General features: G+C 52.9%; 3 protein-coding genes across 28 annotated transcripts in view; all 3 read left to right on the forward strand.

Annotated features, from left to right (window-relative positions):
- The window catches only part of R3HDM2 (R3H domain containing 2), a 129,538-nt gene extending 122,201 nt beyond the window's left edge, over positions 1-7,337 (forward strand). For 12 of the 19 annotated variants that reach the window (XM_006093586.3, XM_006093589.3, XM_014459909.1 and 9 more), the window contains 5 exons: positions 2,543-2,712; positions 3,089-3,236; positions 4,989-5,086; positions 5,431-5,515; positions 6,355-7,337. In XM_006093586.3, the coding sequence (XP_006093648.1) occupies positions 2,543-2,712; positions 3,089-3,236; positions 4,989-5,086; positions 5,431-5,515; positions 6,355-6,695 (842 nt within the window). In that variant the 3' untranslated portion in view covers positions 6,696-7,337. The remainder of the gene's footprint in view (positions 1-2,542; positions 2,713-3,088; positions 3,237-4,988; positions 5,087-5,430; positions 5,516-6,354) is intronic. The other 7 variants (XM_014459913.2, XM_014459912.2, XM_023757951.1 and 4 more) reach the window with 2 other exon arrangements.
- Positions 7,338-7,924: 587 nt separating this feature from the next.
- On the forward strand, positions 7,925-16,259 carry STAC3 (SH3 and cysteine rich domain 3). 8 transcript variants are annotated; one of them, XM_023758017.1, is made up of 14 exons: positions 7,925-8,039; positions 8,372-8,561; positions 9,257-9,437; positions 10,132-10,195; positions 10,475-10,736; positions 10,968-11,065; positions 11,270-11,333; positions 12,209-12,306; positions 14,577-14,643; positions 14,806-14,855; positions 15,124-15,209; positions 15,385-15,436; positions 15,523-15,590; positions 15,837-16,259. In XM_023758017.1, exons 4-14 carry the CDS (start codon positions 10,133-10,135, stop codon positions 16,033-16,035), a joined length of 1,107 nt encoding a protein of 368 aa, XP_023613785.1. In that variant the 5' UTR covers positions 7,925-8,039; positions 8,372-8,561; positions 9,257-9,437; position 10,132; the 3' UTR covers positions 16,036-16,259. The 8 variants fall into 8 exon arrangements, 7 of the variants coding, with proteins under 7 accessions (XP_023613785.1, XP_023613784.1, XP_023613783.1 ...); XM_023758016.1 differs by having other exon boundaries at positions 7,927-8,039; positions 9,243-9,437; positions 10,469-10,736; XM_023758015.1 differs by having other exon boundaries at positions 7,927-8,039; positions 10,469-10,736.
- A 6,399-nt stretch (positions 16,260-22,658) lies between these two features.
- The window catches only part of NDUFA4L2 (NDUFA4, mitochondrial complex associated like 2), a 2,370-nt gene continuing 1,243 nt past the window's right edge, over positions 22,659-23,785 (forward strand). Inside the window, exons 1-2 of the mRNA XM_006093594.3 lie at positions 22,659-22,932; positions 23,282-23,370. Coding sequence (XP_006093656.1) covers positions 22,876-22,932; positions 23,282-23,370 — 146 coding nt within the window. The 5' untranslated portion in view covers positions 22,659-22,875. The remainder of the gene's footprint in view (positions 22,933-23,281; positions 23,371-23,785) is intronic.

Genomic DNA, 23,785 nt, shown 5'->3' on the forward strand with positions numbered 1-23,785 from the left:
AGGACTTCATTCTCTTTTCCACTCCCATTGAGCCACCTAATAGCTCCTATGGCTACATGTTGCAATTAGAAAGAGCTTTCACCACCTTGTATATGCTCACATCCTACACACTCACACATCCTCCATTCTTTCCTGACCCAGGGCATTAGGCTCAGATTATGAACTGCCTTCCAGAAAAGCCGTAGATTTGATTATTTTTACCTTGGCCCCCTCAGGTAGCAATGAGATGTTTGAATAAGGTCAATTGCAATTTTGTTGGTAGAAGATGTTGGAGCAGGTGGGGCTCTTAGGACAGGGAAATAAAATGCCCAAAGCAACTAGAGTAAGGGAGGAGTTCTTTTTTTTTTTTTAAATATATTTTACTGATTTTTTACAGAGAGGAAGGCAGAGGGATAGAGAGTTAGAAACATCGATGAGAGAGAAACATCGATCAGCTGCCTCCTACACACCTCCCACTGGGGATGTGCCCGCAATCAAGGTACATGCCCCTTGACCGGAATCGAACCTGGGACCCTTCAGTCCACAGGCCGACGCTCCATCCACTGAGCCAAACCGGCCAGGGCGGGAGGAGTTCTTAAATGTCTGACATTCCACAGCTGTGCAATTTTCCTGTGGTTCTACAAGCCGTGCTGATGACCCTGTCCCACTTGGCAAGGGATGGGAGGTGCCAGCCTGTCCCTCTGAGTATTTGTGCTCTTTGATTAGATGAACCCTGGGCAGGGGGCACAAATTGACTGGGGAATAGGATACAACAGATGCTGTGTCCCCTGAACTGCTCTCAGGCCTCCTGCTGTTTCTTTTCCTTTCCTTTGACTGGTGCTACCTGAGAAAAGCAATCACACTTACTTCCCAGCAGGACTGGTGCCCAGGGCAGAGGCTGCAACATTTCCCATCACGGGAAGCAATGTGATGGCGATGGCAGTGGCAGCCCCAGAGCACCGAGCCATGACAACTGCAGCATTGCAGCAGGTTTTTGAGCGAGCAAGCCCCAGTCCCATTTCTCTACCACTACGTACACATGGACTTAGCCTGTCTTCTACAGAAATACATCCTGTGAGGTCAAGAGCAAACCCGCACACTGGACAATTCCCCCTGGGGAAGCAGAGCTCTTTCCCGTCCCTCCCAGCAGGGACTGTCTATCAAATTGCTCCTTGACCCCTTACCCTGCTTTTCACCATGAAGATTCAGGACTTAATGTTCCTCCTCATTGAGCCCTTTCTTCCCCTCAGCCTGTGAGAAGGTTAGGCTATCCATGGTTGCCTGTGCTAAAACCTCAGGATCATATCCAGCCAGTCACCTGAACCTGTCAGTGAAACCCCTTCAGAGAGGATCTGACCCTCCCACTCCATTCCTGCTGTCACTGCCTGATTCCAAACCTCCTCATTTGGTTTGCAGAGGTTCCTAACTAGTCTTCCTGCCACTAGTGTCTCCCTCCCTTTAGCCATCTTACATTCAGCCACTTGAGTTAGCTCTCGGAAGCACAGGTCCTGTGCCCAGCCCCTACAGGATAAAGACCCTCACCAGAATGTCCTTTAAACTCTTAACTGTCTGACTCCCTAATAGACTGTCCATTCCATGAGAGCAGGAACCAGTTTTTTGTTTGCTTGTTTTGTTGTTGTTGTTATTCCTCACCTGAGGATATTTTTTCCATTGATTTTTAGAGAGAGTAGAAGGGAGAGGGAAAGACAGAGAGAGAGAAGCATCCATGTGAGACAGACACATCAATTGGTTGCTTCCTACATGCCCTGACCAGGGCTGAGGATCAAGCCTGCAACGAGGTACATGCCCTTGACTAGAATAGAACCTGGAACGCTTCAGTCTGCAGGCCAATGCTCTAACCACTAGGATCAGGAACCCGTTTTGTTTGCTATACACCCCGTGCCAAGCATAGGAACATAGGTACATAGTAAATGTTCAATAAATGTTTGCTGAATAAATAAACGTATCTCATCTCCTTCTACTTTCCCTACATAGCCCATGTGCCTCAGCACCTTGAATTGTTTGCCATTTCCTGAATATGACATACATCGCTGCTTGAAATGTTTCCAACTCATCCCACCCTTGCCCCAAAAGTACCTTTTGGGTCTGGCTTAGTAAAGCTGAGTGCATTCATCTTCTCCAGAACAACCAGAGATTGCTGGCTTATCTACAGCTATTACCAGAAAAGCCTGCACGTGCCTACAGTTCTGGCCCCAGTGCCAGACTGGGACCTGTACTGTGCCCAGACGTTTGAGCAATCTAACTCAGGCATTTGGTAATACCCAACCTTGACAGAATAGTGCAGTTTTCTGCCCCTCACCAGGTAAAGACCAGGAAAGCATTGGCATCTGGGACTTATGTCCCTTCCACTCAAATTGCCACTGGTTTAGGGAGAAGGAGTCAGAAACCAAATCAGCAGCTATCTCAGATTCCTGGCAGGACACAGTTTAAGTGACCGTGAAGAGAGTTGGTGGATTTGTTTACTAGCTTCCCCGCTCACAGTAGGCTGACAGGCCAAAACATAATTTGAATTCAGAACCAATTGATTTCTTCCTCCACTCAGGAGTGTCACCTTCTGGACCAGGTGTGGTGGTCATGCAGCTGAATGTCCCTAATGGACCCCAGTCTCCCCAGAACCCATCCATGGTCCAGTGGAGTCACTGTAAATACTACAGCATGGACCAGCGGGGGCAGAAACCTGGAGACCTGTACAACCCTGACAGTAGCCCGCAGGTGAGTCCTGGCAAGGAGGTGACCAGATTCTTCTCAGAGAGTAATCTTTGTCATTGACTGAGCAGCCTCTTTTGGGGGAAAATCACAAGACATAGAGGAGAGCACCTTATTTCAAAGCACCTAGGATCTAAGATGGCAGATGGGACACATACTTGACAATGCTAAGAGGATACTTAAAATGGTATTTCAAAAAGTAGATACTAAAATAATACATACTAATTAGGGACTAAGGGGGCAGTTTGAAAGAGCAGCCTGACTTTGGCAGAGTTCAACAAGAGAAGTTTCCTGAGGCAAGTGAATTTAAGCCAAGCCATAGAAATAACATCCAGAGAGTAATGTTTAGTGTTTATGTGATGTGTGCTCTTTTCTCCCACAGGCCAACACACAAATGAATAGCAGCCCCGTCACATCTCCTACCCAGTCTCCAGCACCCTCTCCTGTCACCAGCCTCAGCAGTGTCTGCACAGGACTCAGTCCTCTTCCCGTCCTTACACAGTTCCCCCGGCCCGGAGGTCCAGCACAGGGTAAGGAGTCAGATTAGGGCTGACTGCTGTCAGATTTCCCCTTCACATCCCATTCCCAAGTGGAGAGATTGAGAGGGTAGCAACAGGCAGGGAGCCAGTGTGGCTGGTCGTCCAATTCTGGGAGCCAACTCTTTTTTTTTGTTTTGTTTTTAATCTTCACCAAAGGATATATGTATTGACTTGGGGGGTGGGGGTGGGGGGGGGGGAGACAGAGAGAGAGAGCAAGCAACATCAATGTAAGAGAGAAACATCAATTAGCTGCCTCCTGCATGTACCCCGACAGGGGTCAAAACCACAACCATTTGGTGTACAAGACGACACTCCAACCAACCAAGCCACCCGGCCAGGGAGAGCCAACTCTTATTTTAACATCCCTGTTTAGACCAAGGACACTTGCCCCTCTTTATTTTATTTTTTTTAATATATTTTTATTGATTTCAGAAAGGAAAGAAGAGGGAGAGAGAGATAGAAACATCCATGATGAGAGAGAATCATGGATCGGCTGCCTCCTGCAAGTCCCCCACTGGGGATCGAGCCCACAATCCAGGCATGTGCCCTTGACCAGAATCAAACCTGCGACCTCTTGGTGCCTGGGATGACACTCAACCAACTGAGCCACACTAGCCAGGGCTCACTGAACTTTCTAATGAACGAAAGAGTTCAACCCCTCAATACTGAGTCTGAGGCCTGGGAGTATGGGCTGCGTCAGACACAGCATAGTTTTAGAAGAGGGAATGCTGGGTTTGAGTTGAAAGACTTGGCTTCATATTTAAATAAGTAGCTTTGTGATGTTGAACATGTTACTTAAACTTGGAACCAGACTCAGTTTTCTAATCCATAGAATAGCCTTAATCACAAATATGATGGGAATAATCTTATCTGCTTTCTGCCTTGGTTGTCACAAACAGTATAAAAATAAGATGAGAATGTAGTTTAAAAACTTTAAAGTGCTCTAAAATATATTTACCAACAATAATAGCTAACACTAATAGTGCTAAGTATGTATCATGCATTGCTGTAAGTGCTTTACATTTCTTATATTCATTTAACCTTCCCAACAATACTAATGAGGGGAAAACATACCCAACATTCCATTTTCAGTAACAGAGCCAGGATATGAACCTAGGCAGTCTGGCTCCAAGTCTATACTCTTGCCTGCTACACTGTATGCTGACATGAGACAGAAAATTTATCCCTGGATAAGGGGTGGGGAGAATCTATATAAGAAATGAAAAACATGCCCTGGCTGGTTTGGCTCAGTGGATAAAGTCCCAGCCTGCAGACTGAAGGGTTGCAGGTTCAATTCCAGTTAAGGGCACATGCTTGGGTTGGGGGCTCAATCCCCAGTAAAGGGGGCGGGGGTGTGTGCAGGAGGCAGTCATTCAGTGATTTCTCTCATCATTGATGTTTCTATCTCTCTCTCCCTCTCCCTTCCTCTCTGAAATCAATAAAAATATATTTTAAAAAAAAGAAATGAAACACATTCATAAGGGTCTGTAGGTTTCCTCCAGGACCTTTTGTCTACAGTAGACAAAACCCTTGAAGGATGATGGAACCTAATAGCCCCATTTGTCTGAGATACAGCTGAGACCCAAGCGATTTAGGAGAGAGACAACTCTTAAATCAGTCATATGGGCACTCCTATAATAGAAAAAGTAGAAACAGTATCTATCTCCAAAGCCCCCTGAAATCTTATAAAAATCATACCATAAAGTTCAAACTCCCAGAAAACTATCTGCTCTTCCTTCCTAGGTGATGGGCGCTACTCCCTCTTGGGCCAGCCATTACAGTACAATCTGTCCATCTGCCCTCCTTTGCTCCATGGCCAGTCGACTTACACAGTGCACCAGGTGAGGGTGTCCCCCATCAGCCTCAGGACCATCAGACACCCCTTCTCATCCAGGCTCCTATCTCTGAGCCATCCACCTCAACAGCAGGGGAGACAAGGGAGACAAAACAGGGAGAATGGACAGAGCAGGAGGGGCCCACTCCAGCACCCATTCTTCCCACCCCACTCCAGTGTCAAGAGGAGGATCTCTTTGTTTCTCAGTGGCCACTTGCTGGCCAATCTGACTGCCTGGTGGGATGGGGTCCTCAGGTTTGGGTGCTGCTCCTTAATCTCTCAGACAGACATTGGGATGCAAGGCAATCAATGTTATCGACCCAGGATGAGCATTATCTTTCCATGTTGAAGGGACAGAGCGGATTGAAGCATGGAAACCGGAGTAAGAGACAAGCACTCAAATCTGCCTCCACTGACCTGGGGATGACAGATGTCGGTGAGTGACAGGATGCTGAATCCCCAAGAGACTGTGCTCAGCCCTCCAGGCCTACATTATCAGCCCAGGATGGCTGGGAAAAGCCAGCTTAGGGAGGAGAGTGGAAATGGGAGCCCTTTGTACTAAGAACAAGGAGAAGAGAAGTGAAGTATTTTTGTTCTCCTTACCAAACTATTCCAGATCCTGGGAAAATGATTCCCAAAAAATTGGGAATAACACAGTGCTGGGGGTTGTTGGGCCTGTTATTAACTGAGAGTCTTCTGGGAGTGGTCCTGACTTTAATCTAGGATGTCTACCTTTGGTGTCCTATACCCAATTGAAGAGAAGATTGACAAGAGAATATGGGGGAGTGACTCTCCTCCTGCAGGCCTTCCGTACTAGGTATACAGATCTCTCGGGATTTCCCCCATTTGGAGCAGTTTGCCAAAAAGGAAAGGAGGGGAAACTGACTTCCCTGGGTGATAATGGAGACTCTGTTTGGGCTAGCCTCTGGGAAGGGGTCTGTGGGACATATTTCAGGTCAGGCTTTGACTTCGTGAAAGAACATCAGCAGAAGCCATACTTCCTTCACAGTAACAGCTCCATGAGAGAACAGTCTCTTCTTGCCTACCTCTCTGGGCTGAAGAGGAAGTTTCCTAGTTTCTTCTAGTTGCCTTGATCAGCGTCAGGATGGTGGGGAATTGGGTTGACTGGAGAAGGAGGAAAGGGCTAAGTGGGAAAGGCCGGGCTTTTGAGGACATTGTATGTAGACTTGGTCAACCGAATACTTCTCTGCTGGGTCACTGTTCAGTCCTTCCTATTCTAACCCTCTCACAATGTCCTCTTTCCTCTCTTTCCAGTCCTGGGGCGGGTGCTGGAGGTGACAGATCTTCCTGAGGGCATCACTCGTACGGAGGCGGACAAACTCTTCACTCAGCTCGCCATGTCCGGCGCCAAGATCCAGTGGCTCAAGGATGCTCAGGGGCTGCCTGCTGGGGGCGGGGGGGACAGTAGTGGGACTGCTGAGAATGGTCGCCATGCAGACCTTGCTGCCTTGTACACCATCGTGGCTGTGTTTCCCAGCCCCCTGGCTGCCCAAAATGCCTCCCTTCGCCTCAACAACTCCGTGAGTCGCTTCAAACTTCGAGTGGCCAAAAAGAACTATGACCTGAGGATCCTGGAGCGAGCCAGCTCCCAGTAAATATGAGGGGAAGGGACTCGCACAGCAGGGGTGGGGGCAAGGTGGATAACTCCCTGGCAGACCATGGACAGAGGGAGAAAGGAAGGCGACAGACACTAAACTGGAGCCTAAGACAGTAGGGATGAAGATAGAAACAGAGACAGACACACTGGCGCTGGACTCCTTACTCCCTCCGTGGGCCCCCTCTTTCCCTGGTTGGCCTCCCTCTGCTACCCCCTCCTTTCCCAACCTCTTCTATCATTTTTTATCTCTTCTCCCACCATGAAATGAATTTCTTTCATATTTTTTGGTCAGGTAGAATTGGGAGGGTTCTACACTCCCCTCTTCTCCTAATTTCCTTACCATCCCAAGCTCCCTTTTCATTTTTGGTCTTTATGAATATATTTATATGGAAAGAATTAAGAAAAATGAAATTGATTTCCCTTTCTTCTCACTTTCCCCATCTTGTCACCCCAAGCCCTACAAAGTTAAAACTGGGGCCTCCCCCTACCCCCCCAGAACACTTGTATATTGTTTGTTTGAGGTTTGTGCCGCAGTAACAGACACAGTATTTAATTGCACATACAGATGTTTGCTAGGTATATTCACTGTAAATTTTATTTAATCTGATTTTTTGTTTGTTTGGGGGGTTACTTGGGGGAAGGTTGATTTTGTTTTTAAATATAAAAAAAATCTGTCAATTGGACGTCAGTCCCTGTTTCTCTTTTGTTGCCCTGGTGTGGGTAGCGGTTGGAGGTCCTGGGTAGGTACAGCCGCACAGAGTGGGAGTGATTTGATGTGGGTTTGGATGGCCTTTCTAGCATATGAACACATATATTCTTAACACTATTCCCTGTGTCCCAGCCTCCTCCTCACACATAATTCTGATAAGTGGCTGAGTCTCTACTGGGACCTTGGTTCTGAGCTCTCCCAACTCTGCCACTACCTGTGGTTCATCAGGGATAGCACTTCTCAGCTCTGCAGCTCTGAGTCCTTATCAGGAGCCTGAGAGACTTGACTGGCTGGGTGGCCTCTGAGGTTCCTTCCACTCTGTTAATTCTGTGACGCTCATTTAGGTTCCCTGAGGCTGAGCTGCCGAGGGGTAAGTGGGGTCCAGAACTGGGTTGAATGCTGGCCTCTTACCTGCCCATCCAATCTGCTGAAAACTTCAGGGATGGAAGGCTTGGGCCTTTCTTTAATCCTAAACCCAGTCGATTGGGTTCTTCCTGGCAGGAACAGAAGTAGATGTTTCTTACAATAAAAGTTACATCAGTTAAACTTGCAGTACCAAGACACCAGGTGTGCTCAGCCATCCCTGCTATGCAGCTGAAGAAAGGTGAAGAGCCGAAGTCACCTGCCTGCAAGGTGGAGCTTTTCCTCTGAGGCTTCTCAGAGCTGGTCTGTTGTTCAACCTGTCAGACCAGAGTCATTAAAGAGCCCATATACCCAGAACATCCAGCAGCCCCTTTTCAGTCTCACCCACCCATTAAAGGAGGAAAAAAATGGAAATGACCAAGAACATGGCCCTGGAAATCTCTTGGGTCTGGGTAGCAGTGTCTCTAGCTAGGCTCCTCCGAAGCTTGTCTAACCCAACCTTCAACATAACCCTTTCCTTGTACAGATACAAGGGATAAAATGGCACTATACTGTCACCTTCAAATTGCTCTCCTCTGAGATGGCGGTATCTCCTTTTTCAGCTGTGTCACACAGGGCAGGAGAAGGCTGCGTGCCTGAGATAAGAATGCCTGATAACTCACTGACCCATCAGTTCGTACCCTGGGGCATCCGAGGAGGGAGATGGAATCGGAATCAAAATGACTCGGAGTGGGAGGCCTGGCATCCTACCATCTCCAAGAGTTTGCAGTTCTCTGGGGATATTACTTGCAGGTGATAAAAAACCCCTGGGTGGCAGCTATTACTGCCTTCTGTCCATTGTGGAGGCCATCTGTACCTGATCATTAGACCCTCACTCCCCCAGAGTCCCCCAGCCTGGCTTTTTAAAATAGAAGTCCCTTCACCCTGAGGACAAGATTTTAGAGGAATAGGGGGGAAGATGCCTCTGGGGACAGCTGGAGAGAACAGAGCTATACACATGTTCTTCACTCCCTGACAAGATGGCAGGAAGGTACCCCTCCAACTTCCCACAGAGAAGAAAGCAATCTAGTCTGGCCGATAGGACAGCTCAAATTTTCCGTTCTAAAGGTTTGCGTTTAAATCTATGCTTGATGGTATAAAGACATGGCGACAAAAAGAATGGCTGGGAAGTAGAAGGCCTAATTCCTAAAGCAGGTCCAGGGAGGTAGAATTGGGGAGATGTGTGGACCTCGGAGAAAGGGGATTGAAAAGCTGTTCATAATCAATCTTTACCTGCAGTCATCTAGAATCACCCAAATGAGTATACAGCATGAACACTGTCCCCTCCTGAATTTACCCAGTACTGACCTGCACACCACAGATGAGAAACTAGGGAACAGCAGCTCTGGGAGGTGGGAGGAGTTAGGGTCCAGGCCTCCCCGTATCCAATTTCTCTATGTCAGCTGTGTCACTCAGCTGTCCACTTCACTCCAGCCCTGTCATTCCAGCTCTGACACCAAGGCAAGACGCTAGGTCTACAAATACCGTCTGGGTGGCTGGTGTGAGTTCAGAGGATACTGGGGGGGCTTAGCCCCCAAGGAAGAGGACCAGTCTTCCTCCAGTGCTACCGTCAAGATCGCAGGGGCTCCCTCTTCCCTCCACAGACTGAACTGACAGGGAATCCCAAACGTGAGTTGCCTCTTCATCCTCTTTCCATTTCCAGGACTGCTCTCCCCAACCTCCCCAATCCATAGTCTATTCAGCTTCTTCATTTCTCTTGTCTAGGAGTAGTTTAGGTTTTAGGAGTGAAATTATTCTGCTTCAGGATAAAGAGCTAGGATTGGAGTGGGGTCAAGGGAAGGGAGTAGTAAGGGAAGGAAAGGCTCATATTACTCTGAAAACTTAAAATAGCTGAGGCCTGAGGCAAGCTGGGAACTAGGCACTAGGCCCCCAGGGCTCAAGAAAGAAGTAGGGAGAACAAATGCCCCAGCCCATCCCTCCACACATCAACCTCCTGATAAAAGGAGATCTGGGAAGATGTGTGTCATATATCTACTGCCCATAGACTCCCAGGAGAAACAAATACCTAAACCAGGCAGTCTTGAGTACTGACTGTATTGGGGCTACAAATTTGGGGGTTGCACCTCAGAATGGATGGATGGGTTTTGGTTTGAGGAACTAGTGGGGAAGTTCTTCAGTCTGTTGGGCTTTTCTCTGGACCTCCATGGAATCTTCCTATTCATAAGCTCTGTGAAAAGATCTCTAACCAAATTTCTCCCAAAACCTCCCCTTCAAGGACCACCCTACTATAAAGGGACAGAAATAAGGGAGGGAGAATGGCAGTCAGGGATTAGATGTCATAGTGGGGTCCAACCTCTTGCAGGATGACAGAAAAGAAGGTGCTGGAGACCCCTAAGCCCTCCCCAGCAGAGACTCGGCAAAGTGGGGTGAGTCAGGGCCTCTGACCACTGGGTGTGGGGAACCTGGGAAGCCATTGCAGCACTTGAAGAAAGGTGCTTGAATTGATCTCACTTGTATGCGACTCTATTGTTAGAATGCCTGCCAGCATCTGCAGCCCTAATACCCACCCCCTAATCCTGGGGTGTACCCCTTGCCCCAAGCTAGATAAATATCTAGTGAGCTTCAGCTTTACCTAGTCTAGAGAGCATGACAATTCTTTTAACATTGGGTTTCCTTCATTCCTCCTCCCTTCCCCTCAGCTACAGCGGCTGAAGCAGTTATTCAGGAAGGAGTCTGCTGGGACAAAGGAGATGGAGCTTCCCCCAGAGCCCCAGGCTAATGGGGAGGCAGTGGGAGCTGGGGGTGGGCCCATCTACTACATCTATGAGGAAGAGGAGGAAGAAGAGGAGGAGGAGGAGGAGCCACCCCCAGAACCTCCTAAGCTTGTCAATGATAAGCCCCACAAATTCAAAGATCATTTCTTCAAGAAGCCCAAGTTCTGTGATGTCTGTGCCCGGATGATTGTGCGTGAGTCATGAAGGGAAGGAGAGAGCATGTGATGTTGAAGGCAGGGGACTGGGAAAGGGTTTAGGGTGTAGCAGACAGGCTGTGGCAAGATTTGGCTTTAAGGAAATAACTGTTAGAGACTGAGGGTGTGGGGTCCCACACAGAAAAGGAACCTAAGCGCTGTAGTAGCAGCAGCGGTACAAAGGGAAAGGGAAGCAGGAACCTCACCCAAATGTTCTCCCCTCTCCCAAGTCAACAACAAATTTGGGCTTCGCTGTAAGAACTGCAAAACCAACATCCACGAACACTGTCAGTCCTACGTGGAGATGCAGAGATGCTTCGGCAAGATTGTGAGTAGGCTTTGGGGAGCAAGAAAATAGGGGACATGTTGCCAGCTACACCCTTGCCAGTCTCTCCTCAGGTCACCCCCTCCATATCCCTGCTTTTTCTTTCTCAGCCCTTCTCTTACTTCAAAAAGGGGTGAGCACTCATGAGAGAGATGGGGTTCTGGGTCCTGCCTTGCTCTTTCTGATGCTTTCCATCCTACCCTACAGCCCCCTGGTTTTCATCGGGCCTACAGCTCCCCACTCTACAGCAACCAGCAGTACGCTAGTGTCTGTAAGTGACTCACATGGAACCGGAGGGAATGGGCAAGTTTAGAGATGGTTCCAGCACACCTCTAGATTTAGAAACCAAATTCCGAAACAGAAAGATTCTCCATCCCATGGTTCACTCTCAACCTAATAGTTTAGCCACCTTGGATGCAGAGTCGATATTCCCCTATGTGATAGCTGAGGGAGATAAGATTTAGCTAGGTCTCCACACAGCTAGCAAGAGGCAGAGCCAAGATGGAATCTTCATCAAAATCTGCTCTGCATATGCAAAACCATTTCTAAGTGAACAAGGATTCTCGACTGTACTCATCCTTGTTACAGAAGAATGCCACACTTAAGGCCAGACCCAGAGCTATGGACATCCTGAGCAGATTCATAGTTTAGCAACCCTTAACATTTATGTTGAGGTGAAGCTAAATTCTGTGAGGAGTGTGGGTGTAAAAAGAAGGGTCCGCTGGTACAAGCACCCCTGCTTGCACATGCCACTCAGTGGGACAAAAAAAGCCAGCAGTTAAAGGACCACTCTCCTGAGAAGGAGAATGGGAATTCCGAGCATTCCCCGACGCCCAAGCAACTTAGTAAAGTGGACTTTCCAACATCATATAATGAATGCTCTGCCTGGAAGGAGTGCTGGTAAATACTTTTCTCCATTACATTACATTTCCAGTGATGTTTTTAGAGCTCTTTATAGATTGATGATCCAGGTATGCCCAGATGACAACTTCCCTGATCCTACACACACACACACACACACACACACACACACACACACACGTGTCCATTCAATCCCACCTCTCCCTTACTTAGGAGGTCTCTCTTTCCTCCAAGCCTTTCCCTGCCTCCCCAGTAATGTCTTCTTTCTTCTCTCATTCCCACCAGCTGCTGCAAATCGTAATGACCCTGTGTTTGAAACACTGCGCACTGGGGTGATCATGGCAAACAAAGAACGGAAGAAAGGACAGGCAGATAAGAAAAATGTGAGCACCATACCTCCCTTCCAGAGACCCCATATCTCCTCTCTGGAAAGCTGAAAAAAGCTAGGGATCCCTTTCCCCTAAAATTGCACATAACCCAACAGACAGATTTTTGCATGCAATTTTAGAGGGCCTCAGGTTAAGAACTCCTGCCATAGCATGCATTTTCTCCAGGAACTTCCTTGTGAAACTGTCAGATTAGTCACTATAACCAACTGAAGGCTAGACCCCAGACCCCTGGCATTGCTAGACAACAGAGGCAAGAGCTGTGCTTTTGGATTCAGGGAACAGAATTTGCCCGGTAATTCTAGAGTCATACAAGGGTCCATGAAGATCGACTGGTCTGACCCATTTATTCTATAGATGAGGTAACTGAGGCACAAAGCTAGTGGCCAAAAGTAGCTTCATTTCCTTTTATAATAGGACTAGAGGCCCGGTGCACGGATTTGTGCACTGGTGGTGTCCCTCAGCCTGGGCTGTGCCCTCTCGCAATCCGGGACCCCTGGGGGGATGTCAGACTGCAGGTTTTGACATCCCCTGAGTGATGTAGTAGTGCACAAAGTGGCAGGTGGCTGAGTAGGAGCCTGAGCCCGGGCCAGGTGCTGCTCCCGCTCATCCCTGCCCTGCTACGCCTGCCACCACTCAGCGCTGCTGTGGAGGCGGGACAGGCTCACACCATGGCAGCTGCGCTCGCCAGCCATGAGCCCGGCATCTGGCGCCCGTTGGTCAGCTGGGTGGTGCTCCCACTGTGGGAGTGCACTGATCACCAGGGGGTAGCTCCTGCATTGAGTGCCTGCCCCCTGGTGGTTAGTGCGCGTCATAGCGACCGGTCATTCAGTTCAGTCATTTGGTCGCTTAGGCTTTTACATATATATATATAGATTACTAGAGTCATAATGCCATAGATGCATTCAGTTCAGCAAGGGGTTTGTTAGCATATCCTCATATCTTTCTGGACAACCAGGATGGACTAATGTAGATAACGGTTACGGTTAGATGGAATCCTAAAATTGACTGAATGATAGTACCCAAAGGACCCTGGTCATTTAGGGCAGCGGTTCTCAACCTGTGGGTCGCGACCCCTTTGGCAGTCGAACGACCCTTTCACAGGGGTCACCTAAGACCATCCTGCATATCAGATATTTACATTATGATTCATAACAGTAGCAACATTAGAGTTATGAAGTAGCAACGAAAATAATTTTATGGTTGGGTCACAACATGAGGAACTGTATTTAAAGGGCCAGAAGGTTGAGAACCACTGCTTTAGGGAGTGTACACCTACAGGAAGATTTCTGATGGCTCATAACATGATTTTGTCTTTGGTCCTCACCTATGAACATTTTTCTCACTGGTGCAAATGAAGATATAAATGGTGTACCCATCAAGGTTGTGGGAAACATAGAAGGAAAAACATATACTAAATAATATATTCAGAAATCTTATAGACTAGAAAAAGGCCCAGCACTAATCATTTGAAATTTTGTAAGGAAAAATGTATATATCTGTTCTTGAATCAAAAAGAAAAAAAAAACAAAAAAACAAAACACACACACACACACAACAACAACAACAAATCAACTGCACAAAAACAGAACTAGAAATCTGGCTTCAAAGTAGTTGATATGGAAGTTGGGTGCAAATTAGGGATTTCTATGGAGGGAGCTATGACTGTAAGGCACTAACACTGTGATTTGGCTGCTTGCAGAAAGGCTAGCACATTCGGGTACTGTTTTCTTAAGGGAATTGTAAAAGCTGTGCTGCCCATTTTTCTCTTATACACTGAAGTCTTTTTAAGGACAGACATTATAGTAAAGGACATAGAACTGGGATCTTGGGGAATGATTTGAAGGGTCTGAGAATAATTAGAGGAAAAAAAAAGGCAGGAAGGACATGTGCTGACATGTCCTCAGATCTTTAAAGGGACTATATTGGTTCTATATTTCTCCAGAAGGCAAATCAGGCCAATGACTAATAGTTACAGGGAGACTGGCATAGGCTTAATATGGGGAAACGTCCTATAAATAAATTGCATGGGCTTATTTTGAAAGGTGGTGAGTTCCCTGTCATTAGCTACATTCAAGCACAATGTGGGTGGCCCACCTGCCAGGATGTTTTAGAGAAGGTCTCTGCATTAGGCAGGTGATTGAATAGATATTTTCTCCAAGGCTCCTTCCAACCCTGCGATCCTATTAGCCTCTGTCCTGACTGGAGAGCTAGGGCAAGTATGGGTTCCCCAGACAGCATCTTCCTAACTCTGGTGCACCCTCCAGCCTCTAGCAGCCATGATGGAAGAGGAGCCAGACTCGGCCAGACCAGAGGGAGGCAAAGCCCAGAATGGTGAGTGGCTCCCACCTCCATCCACAGAGATGGAGGCGGTCGGGCTCAGCAATGGCAGCGGGAAAGGACATTAAAGGGTACGCCAGGTTTGGAGAGAAAGGAGGCCCCATAACAGAAGGGTAAGAGGAACCAGAGACAATTGGCTGGTGTTTCTCATCCCAGGAAACCCTGAAGGGGATAAGAAGGCTGAAAAGAAGACACCTGATGACAAAGTGAGACTCCTTTCTCCCTGCATGGAGCCCAGTCCTTTTCCCAACCCAGTCTGACACCACTCTACCTCACAGCAAGAGCACGGGTTCCCATTACCCTTAACCGGCCTTCTCCACCACCTTACACACACACAACTAATGCATTCCTCTTAGTTCAGGGACCTGGGAGAGTTGGAATGGAGTGTGTCTGGAGAATGCTCCTGCCTTGGTCTCCTGCCCCTCACTGTGGGACAGAGGAGCCCTGAGACTCATCACCCCCTTTCACCCCCAGCACAAGCAGCCTGGCTTCCAGCAGTCTCATTACTTTGTGGCTCTCTATCGGTTCAAAGCCCTGGAGAAGGACGACCTGGATTTCCCGTGAGAGGCCTTAAGATTGGGGTGGGGGTAGACTGGGAGCCCAGCTCCCTCTGGGAAAGGAAAGAGGGGAAGGGGGTACTCAGGGCTTGGAGCGTATTGAGGTTGGACCTGGGTACAGCCAAGGGACCGGATAGGAAGCCCCTAAACCTCAGAGGCCCCTCCCTTTCCCTGCCAGGCCTGGAGAGAAGATCACCGTCATTGATGACTCCAATGAGGAGTGGTGGCGGGTAAGAGAAATGACTGAGGGTAGGGTGGGACATGGGTTGAGTTTAAAAGGCTGATTCTCCCTACCATCTTCTCTAGGGGAAAATAGGGGAGAAAGTCGGATTTTTCCCTCCAAACTTCATCATTCGGGTCCGGTCTGGAGAACGTGTGCACCGGGTAACAAGATCCTTCGTGGGGAATCGCGAAATAGGACAGATCACCCTCAAGAAGGACCAGGTTAAAAAAAAAAAAAAAAAGACCAAGTAGCTCTGGTGCCCCAACCCAACCCCAGGCCGGGAGGCTCCTCTGCACACTACACTCCATTAATGACACTAGGAAAGGCCTCCGTAACTCCGGGCTCCCCTGCTCTCCTCTACAACTGTTTTCCCTTGACTTCTCTCCTCCCTAATCCTTTAATCCTAGATCGTGGTGCAGAAAGGAGATGAAGCTGGCGGCTACGTCAAGGTCTACACTGGCCGCAAGGTGGGGCTGTTCCCCACCGACTTCCTGGAGGAGATTTAGGTGTGCAGCCGGCGCCTGCTGGCGGGAGAGACCCGGGCCGGGTGCTGCAGGCCCAGTGGAAGCTGGAGAGGAAATGGAGTGGAAGCAACTCTACTGCTGAGTCAGGGAGGAGCGGGAAGGCCCGCCAGAGCGAGACGGGGCTCCTGGGAAGGGACTGGTTCCCGCCCTCCTCCCTGGGCTATGCCGTCGGATACTGGTGCCTAGAACAGCCTCTGAGAGCTGGAAAAAAATTGCGTTTCCACTAGGAGGCGCCCTGGGTTGCGGGGGTGGGTGGGAGGCGAACTGTTGAATGTTGTGAATTTATTAAAGTTTTGACAAAAGTTAGAAAAGTTTGTTCTTTAACTTGGGGCCGAGGAGGGAGGAGAGGGCCTACGAAGTGGTAGAAAATCCTCCCCAACAGTCACATTTTGCTACCATCTGGTAACCTGAAACCCACCGGGGCTGAGGCCAGTGGGAGGTGGGAGACAGTGCGTCCGCTAGGGGAGGCCTCTGCAGTCAGTAAAGAAAAGAGCCGGGCGGGGTCCCCGCCCCCGCGCCGCTGGGGCTGGGAACAGGATCTGGTTGCAGGGTAGGTCCCCCTAGCTTTTGGCGATTTAGCCGCGGACAGCGCCTTACATTTCGAAACCTGGCTCAGTGCCGAGCTGGGCCGCCAGGGGGCGATGCAAGATCTCGGTTGGAGAGCGAGGGACGGGGGCCGAGATGGTGGGGAGAGGAGAGAACCAGAGACAAGGAGCCGGAGACCCTGGGTCTGGGAGGGAGTGGGGTGCGTGCCGTCTCCATGGCAACACTTCCTCAAGTCCTCCGGGAACCCAGCGAGCAAGGCCCGGGGGCTTAACCCCTCCCGCGCGGCCCCGCCCCAGCCCTGACAGGTACCAAGTGAGAGGGCGCTGGGCAGACAGCTAAAGGGCTCGCGCGGAGAACCCCCCTGCGGCGCGCCGTATGCAAATATTTTCATTTGCATATGTAGACATGCAAATATACCGGCCTTGGTCAGGGTGGCAGGTGGCAGGGAGCGGGAAGGTGTAGGGAAGGGAGCTGAAGGAGGAGGGTAGGGGCCTGGGAGTGGACCAGTGAGAGGCAGCCTGGGGTGGTCGCTGGAGTGGAGTCAGCGGAGGGTCTTGAGCTTGATGGCGGATGGGGGGAGGGTCAGCGTGGCCAGCCAGGAGATCCTCTTCTCCTGCCCGCTGTCTGCCAGGCCTGAGGTTGGCACCGCCTAGCAAGGTTGGCAGCGGGAGCCCAGGCACCATCTGCTGCTGGCGGGAAAGGGTGGGGGGAGGACAGAGGCTCAGCTGGGCTGGGGAAAAGGAGGGCCCGGGACGGGCGTGCCCCCCTTCCTTCCAGAAGGCTGAGGTGTGGTGGGGGTAGGGAAACACACAAGAGGACTCATTGCAGAGCCGGGTTCTGTCTCCTGTTCCTTTGCTCTTGACTGTACTGGATTCCTTGGGGGGTGCGGGGTCATAAAGGAAGACTCAGGTAGCACCCCTTTAATCATGCTTGGGCTGGAAGAGCAGCAGACCACAGGCCTCCCGCCTCCCACCCCCACCCCCACATACAAATCAAGCCTTTTGCCTTCATCCCTCCTCGGCAGGATCTGCCTCCCACAAATGGGCAACAACTAGGGCTTGGGTCCTATCTCTTCATCAAGCAGTCTGAAGGACTCAAAACCAGAGCCCCCGAGATCCTCGAGTGGGGCCCCCCACAATGCTGAAGCAAAACCAATTTACTGGCTCATTGGGCGGCGATGCTGGTGTGGGGGTACTGAGACAGAGAGAGCTGCTGTTCTCCCCCCCCATACACTCGGGGGGCACCCCCCTTCCCCGCCTCGCAGAGCCGGCAGCTGTCCCTAATTAGAACGGCGGTTTAATTGGATTTATCAGCAGTTAATAGGAAATTAAGCAAAGGGCCCGAGAGAGGGAGGGCAGAAGGAGCGGGAAGGCCGGCTGTGCGGAGCTGGAAGGACGGGTGCTGGGGTGCCAGGGCTGGGGACACAAGGCCCAGTATCGTGACTGAGCCCCATGGTCATGCCCCGACCCCCAGTACTTGCCCGCTGGTTCAGCCCTGGCCGGCTGGCAAAGAGCTGTTCTCAGGAGAGGGAGTCGGGAACAACAGAGACCCTGTGGGGCCTCCAAAGCCTCTACTCTGCAGCGGCCACGGGGGTGATGGATAATGCTGCCTCCCGCTGCAAAGGTCATAAGTCTGGGCCCAAGGAGCGGACTGAATCAAAACAAGCCGGGGGGGGGGGGGGGGGGCGGGTTATTAGGGTCCAAGATACAAGCCACACCCTACTCTTCTCAGTGCACACCAACTCATAGTAAAGGAAGTGCCCTGAGGTCAGAAGATTGGGCAGCACAGGGGTGAGGGGGATATGGACTGAGCCTCTCTCCCACCCCCTGCCGCCCGGCTGTGTTGAGGATCCTGGGAGTCTTCCTGCACAGCCACCAATGTCCCTCTATGCTATGGCTCCTGCTCCTGCTTTTCTCCCCAACTGCTGGGGCTGGGGCTGGGGTTGGCTGAGGCCAGAGGGGCCCAGCGTCTGCACCACTTGCCCTGGGGGCCAAGGAAGGAAGCTTCAGGCAGTCAAACAGGGTGCAGGGTCAATAGCCCCGGGCGCCTCCTGTCAGCAGGCCCTCCTGCCATCAGGACCTCATTATGCGGCTGGAATAACAAGGCTTCCAGCAGGGACTCCAGCCACCTCTCCACCACACTCCTCCACCGGGGCTCGGCTCCTGCAGGTGTGTGGGTGCCAACCTCTGAACGTGTGGGGGTCTCTGTGCCCTTGGCAATTATGGGTGTCCATGTCCCTGGTGTGTGTGTGCGTGTGTGCTCCAAAGTGTGTGAGGCGTGTGTGCACGTTGGTGTGTGCCCCTGTACCCTGAATACGTATCTGTCTTGTCACCATTCTGTCCCCCCTCTCCCCCAACTTGTATTATTTTTGTCAGTCTAAGCCCCTGGGTGTCTAGGTGTGCACATGTGCTTTGGCGTGTCTGTGCATTCTTCACGCCTGGGTGTGCCCCGCGTAGGCATTTCCGTGGGTCTCTGCCCGCGGGGACGGTGTCTGTGTGAGAATCAGGAAGAGCCGCTAGCGAGTGTGTGTTGCTCTGGCATCTACACTTGCAGGTGTGTGCGCCTCTGTGACAGTGCGTGGGCGTGTGCCTGGGTGTGAACCGCACGGCGGCGGGTATTCGAAAGACAGTGTGACGCAGGCGCGCTGTGTGTCTGCCTGCGCGCGCCCGGCTGCCTCTCCCACTCCCCCCCAAACCCCCCTTCCTCTCCGATCTCCAGTCCTCTCCTCTCCGGGCGGGCTTAGCTGCGCCGTCCGCATCATCTCCATCCATTATTGAAGAAACAGCCGCGTCCGCTCCAATCACATCAACAACCCCCCGCCCCCCTCGGTTCCGCTCGCCCGCAGCCCCTCTGGGTGCTGGGAGAGGGACAGCCGAGGCGCCGCGGGGGCACCAGCAGGAGCGGGCTCCTGACCTGGTGCCCCGAGCCGGGCCGGGCACCGGGACGCCGGGGTCCCCGGCGGAGAAGTGCTTTGCATAAAACAGATGGCGCGGGCGTCTTTTGTCTCGCTCCCTCGCTCCCTCGTTCGCTCTTCGAGCGGCTCCCGGGCTCCTCCGCGGTCTAGCTGATGCAATCATGATCATCTCGAGCCTCGGGACCCGGAGCCCTTAATAGCGGCAGGAGAGTCAGGAGCCTCGGAGCTCCCGAGCAGATGCTGAGCACCAGGGTCTTCCCCCCCAGGACTCCGCCCCCCACGCCCCACAGCTGCAGAGAGAAGACGGAGCCCTGCTGAGGTGACGGGCATGTGGAGGTGACCGGAGAGGGGACCCCAGTCAGTGCCCCGAGGTGTCCCCAGGCTGTCCCGTAGGACTGCTGCAGCCCCCGCCCTCAGGAGCAGCAAGCCAGAGAATAGGACTCCAACTAGTGAATGGGAGGGGAACGACAGAGATAAAGAGAGGCAGAGGCATCTGTAATGAGACACGGCGAGGCAGAGAGATGTGGAGGGAAGGAGAGACCACAGAGAGAGAAACAGCTGCAGAGGGACAAAGCCAGGTAGAGAAAGAGACAGCCAGCCAGATGATAAGGAACAGAGACACACAGACATACACAGAGACACCGCGACAGACAGGGCCCCGAAGAAAAAGGGCAGAGAGAGTAGGACGGGCAGGGGCAGAGGGCAGTCCCTGGGCAGAGACGGAGCTGCCCCCGGGCTCTGGGACTGCCCAGCCTCACGAGAGGACTCATCCTGAACCTGGGGTGCCCGAGGCTGGCGAGGCAGGAGCTTCCGCGGCTCCTCTCCGCACCCTCCACCCGGCCACTGCGGAACCCACTGCCTTGGCCGCGGGAGTGGCAGGAGCGGCGGGCGGGGCGTGAACCACACTCTGGGAGCTGACTTACCTGCCGACATGCAGTGGGGCGCAGGCCCGACGCGGCCCGACAGGGGGCGTCCGAGGCATCGCCCCTGAGCGCTTAGAAGCAGCTCGGCCTCCAGGGGGCGTCCGCGGCCACGGCCCCTGATCAGCCTGCAGCGCCGAATCCAGCTGCTTCTAACCTACGGCGGAGCCGTCTGCGCGCCGAGTAGGGTCCTGCGCGCTTTAGCGTTCGGAGTCCAGTCGCGGCGGGACCCCGGCCCGGCCCTGGCCACGCCTAACCCACTGCTAATGACTTCTGCGGCCCCTCACCCGCTGGGTCAGTTTGGCCTGAATCCTTTTGGTGGGAAAGTGCGAGGGGAGCTGGGATCTGGAACCAAAGAGCTCGGTGTTCGGCCCTGGAGATCCTGATCCAGAGAGAGGAGTGGGCTTAGAAACAGTCACAAAGAAGGTGCCAGCGATTGGCACCAGAAGCAGGTGGGAGGCCAGGGAGCCCCGGGGAGTCCAGATCAGAAGCAAAAACGTGAGAAGGAGCTGGGAGAGTGGGCGGGGGCGCACACCGGAGGCCGGAGGCTCAGGGAAGGGAGCGGGCGGAGGTTTGGGACGTGCTAGGCCAGGTCCCTGGGGCGCACAGGAAAGGACCCAGGAAGGCGGGCGATGACCCGAGAATCAAAGGGGTGCGGCGCAGGGGCCAGAGGTCCCGTCGCTTCCTGCGCACCAGCTGTGCACATAGAGCCAGGTGTGCAGCCCAGCTCTGGCCCCTCCAGCTCGAGCTCTGGGATTGGTTGTCCGACAGGACAACCCGGGGACACCTCAAGGCACTGACTGAGGTCCCCTTTCCGGTCACCTCCACATGCCCGTCACCTCAGAGACTGGAAGGCTGGGGTGCACGGGTGACAGACAGCCCACTCCCCGGCCAGTGCTCAGGGCGGTGCGGCCCTGCGCCGCTCTAGGCTCTGACATCCCTTCAGTCGGTCCCCCTTCCCCGCCCCCCACACGCGAGTCTCGGTCTCTTTGTTTTCGCCGTGTCTCTGACACTTTATCTCATTATCCGCCGGAGGGAGGCTCTAGCCTGGGACCCCGCAGCCTAATTACAGCCGCACTTGTCAACGGAGGGGACAGGGGAAGTATCCGCTCCAGGGAAAGGAAGGAAGCCTCCAGGAAGGGCGCCCTCCTCCCTGAGCCCAGGTCCCCAGAGGGGGGCGCACAGGTCACCCTGGCCCCAGCCGCCACCGGGCTCTGGAGGGAGGTGACCAGGGGGAGGCAGGGAGGGAGGAGGGTGGAGGTTAGCGTGGGAGTGGGAGAGGTAGTTAGGGTGGGCTCCTGGGTCCCTGGAACCCCAATTCCCCAAAGATGGTGAGTGAGCCTTCTCACCCTGACAGCATAGCATGGGGGGGTGGGGGAATCAATTGCTTGCTCTGCACTTCTGTTTATGTGTCTTGTTCTCTTTCCTCCTTCAACATCTTGTCTGCTCTCCTGAACTGGTTTTCTCGCTCCCTTCTCCTCCTCTCTGTCACAGCCAGAGGCAGAGAGTGGCCTCCTTGGATGGCTGCCCCTTCCCCTTCCCCAAGGGAGGCAGGGCAAGCAAGTTTCTCAAGCCCCCAAACTTCAACAACTGACTTACTCTGCCCTAAGCCCCGTTGAAGATGCCTCCAGCTCCCCTGGCCTCCAAGCACTGTCCCAGGCCAACCAGAACACAACTGGGAGGAACCACCCAGAACTAGAGGGGCGGGGGCAGCATTAGCTCTTCTGTTGGACTGTCCGTCCCCCCCCCCTCCCACTGCTCTGTGGAGGGGTCAGAACCTAGGCCCTCAGGGACTGCTAGCTCATGGATGCTTCGGAAGCGTGATTTTCAACCCTTTCATCTCATGGCACACACAAGCTAACTAGTAAAATTCTGCAGCACACCGATGTGTATATATATATATATATATATATATATATATATATATATGCGCCAAAATAGGTATAACTTTGATTCATTCACACCAGATGGCTATTGTTGTGTTGGCTGTTGGCTGTTGTCATTTTCTTATTTGACAACATAAAGGAAAAGAGGTCGATGCCCCTGACTCAATAGGCAGGTATTAAAACTTGCAGCAGTGTGCGGTGGCACCCGGGTGGCAATGGCTGCCCTGGCCCTCCTGGTGCCACCTGAGAGCACTCCACACCTGCACTTCTCTGGGGGTCTGTCTGCCAGCCTGTGTGTGTGTGTGTGGGGGGGTGTCCCTGACCCCTCCCCCCACTTCTGGATCCCCTCTCAATCAGAGTCTGGGAAGCCTGTGAGGCCTCTCCCTAGGACCAACCCAAAGCCCCAAGTATGAGGTGGCCCTGTGGGCCCGAGGCGGCCCCCGGAGGAAAGAGTGGAGCAGAAATCCCTCAGCTCCCCACCAGCTCCTCCTGCTCCGAGCCTGGAACTGGGGAAGAAGCGGAATAGGGGGTGGGGTAAATTGGCTGCGGCAGGCTGGGCTGGGCAGGGCTGGGTTGACCCCTCCCCAGCGAGGGGCGGGACCCCAGGAGGAGCGAGGGAGCCAAGCCCCAAAGAGGACCAGACACGAAGAGGCGAGATGGCGGGAACCGGTGTGGGGGCCCGCTTGTACCGGCAGATCAAGAGACATCCCGCGGTGAGTTCGGTCCCAGAGCCACTGCTTCTAACGCCTAACTTTCTCGCTGCCCCAGCGCTCCCCGTACCCTCTTGCCTAGCCCCCCCAGAGTCTAACCTCTCCCAGGGTGTCCTCAACTCCCCCTGCAATGTGCCCCTCCCTGTGTCCCTCGAATCCCCCTAGAGGCTCGCTGTGGGGTGAGGGAGACAGGGCCGGGGCTGTGGTGCAGGAGGTCCCAGTCCCCTCTCCCAGGAGGGAGGGAGCACGGGTCCGAGGCTGGGGTGGGGGGCGCCCGGCAGGACGGGGAACTTCGGGGAGGGGAGCGGGCGGCGGAGGGGAGCGGCTGACAGTGTCCTGGACCTTCCCGCAGCTCATCCCCATGATCGGCTTCATCGGCCTGGGCATGGGCAGCGCTGCGCTCTACTTGCTGCGGCTCGCCCTGCGCAGCCCCGACGTCTGGTAAGGCCGGGCTTTGGGAGGCTGGCTGGGGTGCTGGCTGGGGTGCTGGCTGGGGCAGGAAAGAGGGGCCTCTCAGGAAATGGGGGTGTCGGTGGGCCTGGCAGGGGATCCTCCTGCAGCGCCCACCCCCTCAGCATCTCCCCCTGGGCCCAACCCAACCGCACTCTCCTCTGTGGCTTGACTTGCCCCGGCTGCCTATGGCAACGCTGTTGTTGCGGCCGCAGGCGGCCGTGTGGTACCCTAAATATCCTCTGCCGGGGCCGGGGATGTGGCCCAGGCGACTCTGGGTGATGCGGTAGGGGGCCGGGTGAGACGAACAACAAGAACTTCATCGGGCTTTCTTGTGCCACTGACAAAGAGAAGAGGTGGTCCGTGCTCCCTCTGAACTGACTCAGGGACACGCCCCCCTTGTTGT

This window comes from Myotis lucifugus, unplaced genomic scaffold, assembly GCF_000147115.1.
Source record: "Myotis lucifugus unplaced genomic scaffold, Myoluc2.0 scaffold_119, whole genome shotgun sequence".
In the NCBI taxonomy this organism is placed as follows: domain Eukaryota; kingdom Metazoa; phylum Chordata; class Mammalia; order Chiroptera; family Vespertilionidae; genus Myotis; species Myotis lucifugus.

Bases quoted from the DNA above. Each gene is read 5' to 3' on its own strand.
- STAC3 (XM_023758016.1), top strand. From the start codon at position 10,133: ATGACAGAAAAGAAGGTGCTGGAGACCCCTAAGCCCTCCCCAGCAGAG. The intron at 11,066-11,269 runs GTGAGTAGGCTT...CCTACCCTACAG, and splicing joins AGAGATGCTTCGGCAAGATT to CCCCCTGGTTTTCATCGGGC. The intron at 14,856-15,123 runs GTGAGACTCCTT...TTTCACCCCCAG, and splicing joins AGAAGACACCTGATGACAAA to CACAAGCAGCCTGGCTTCCA.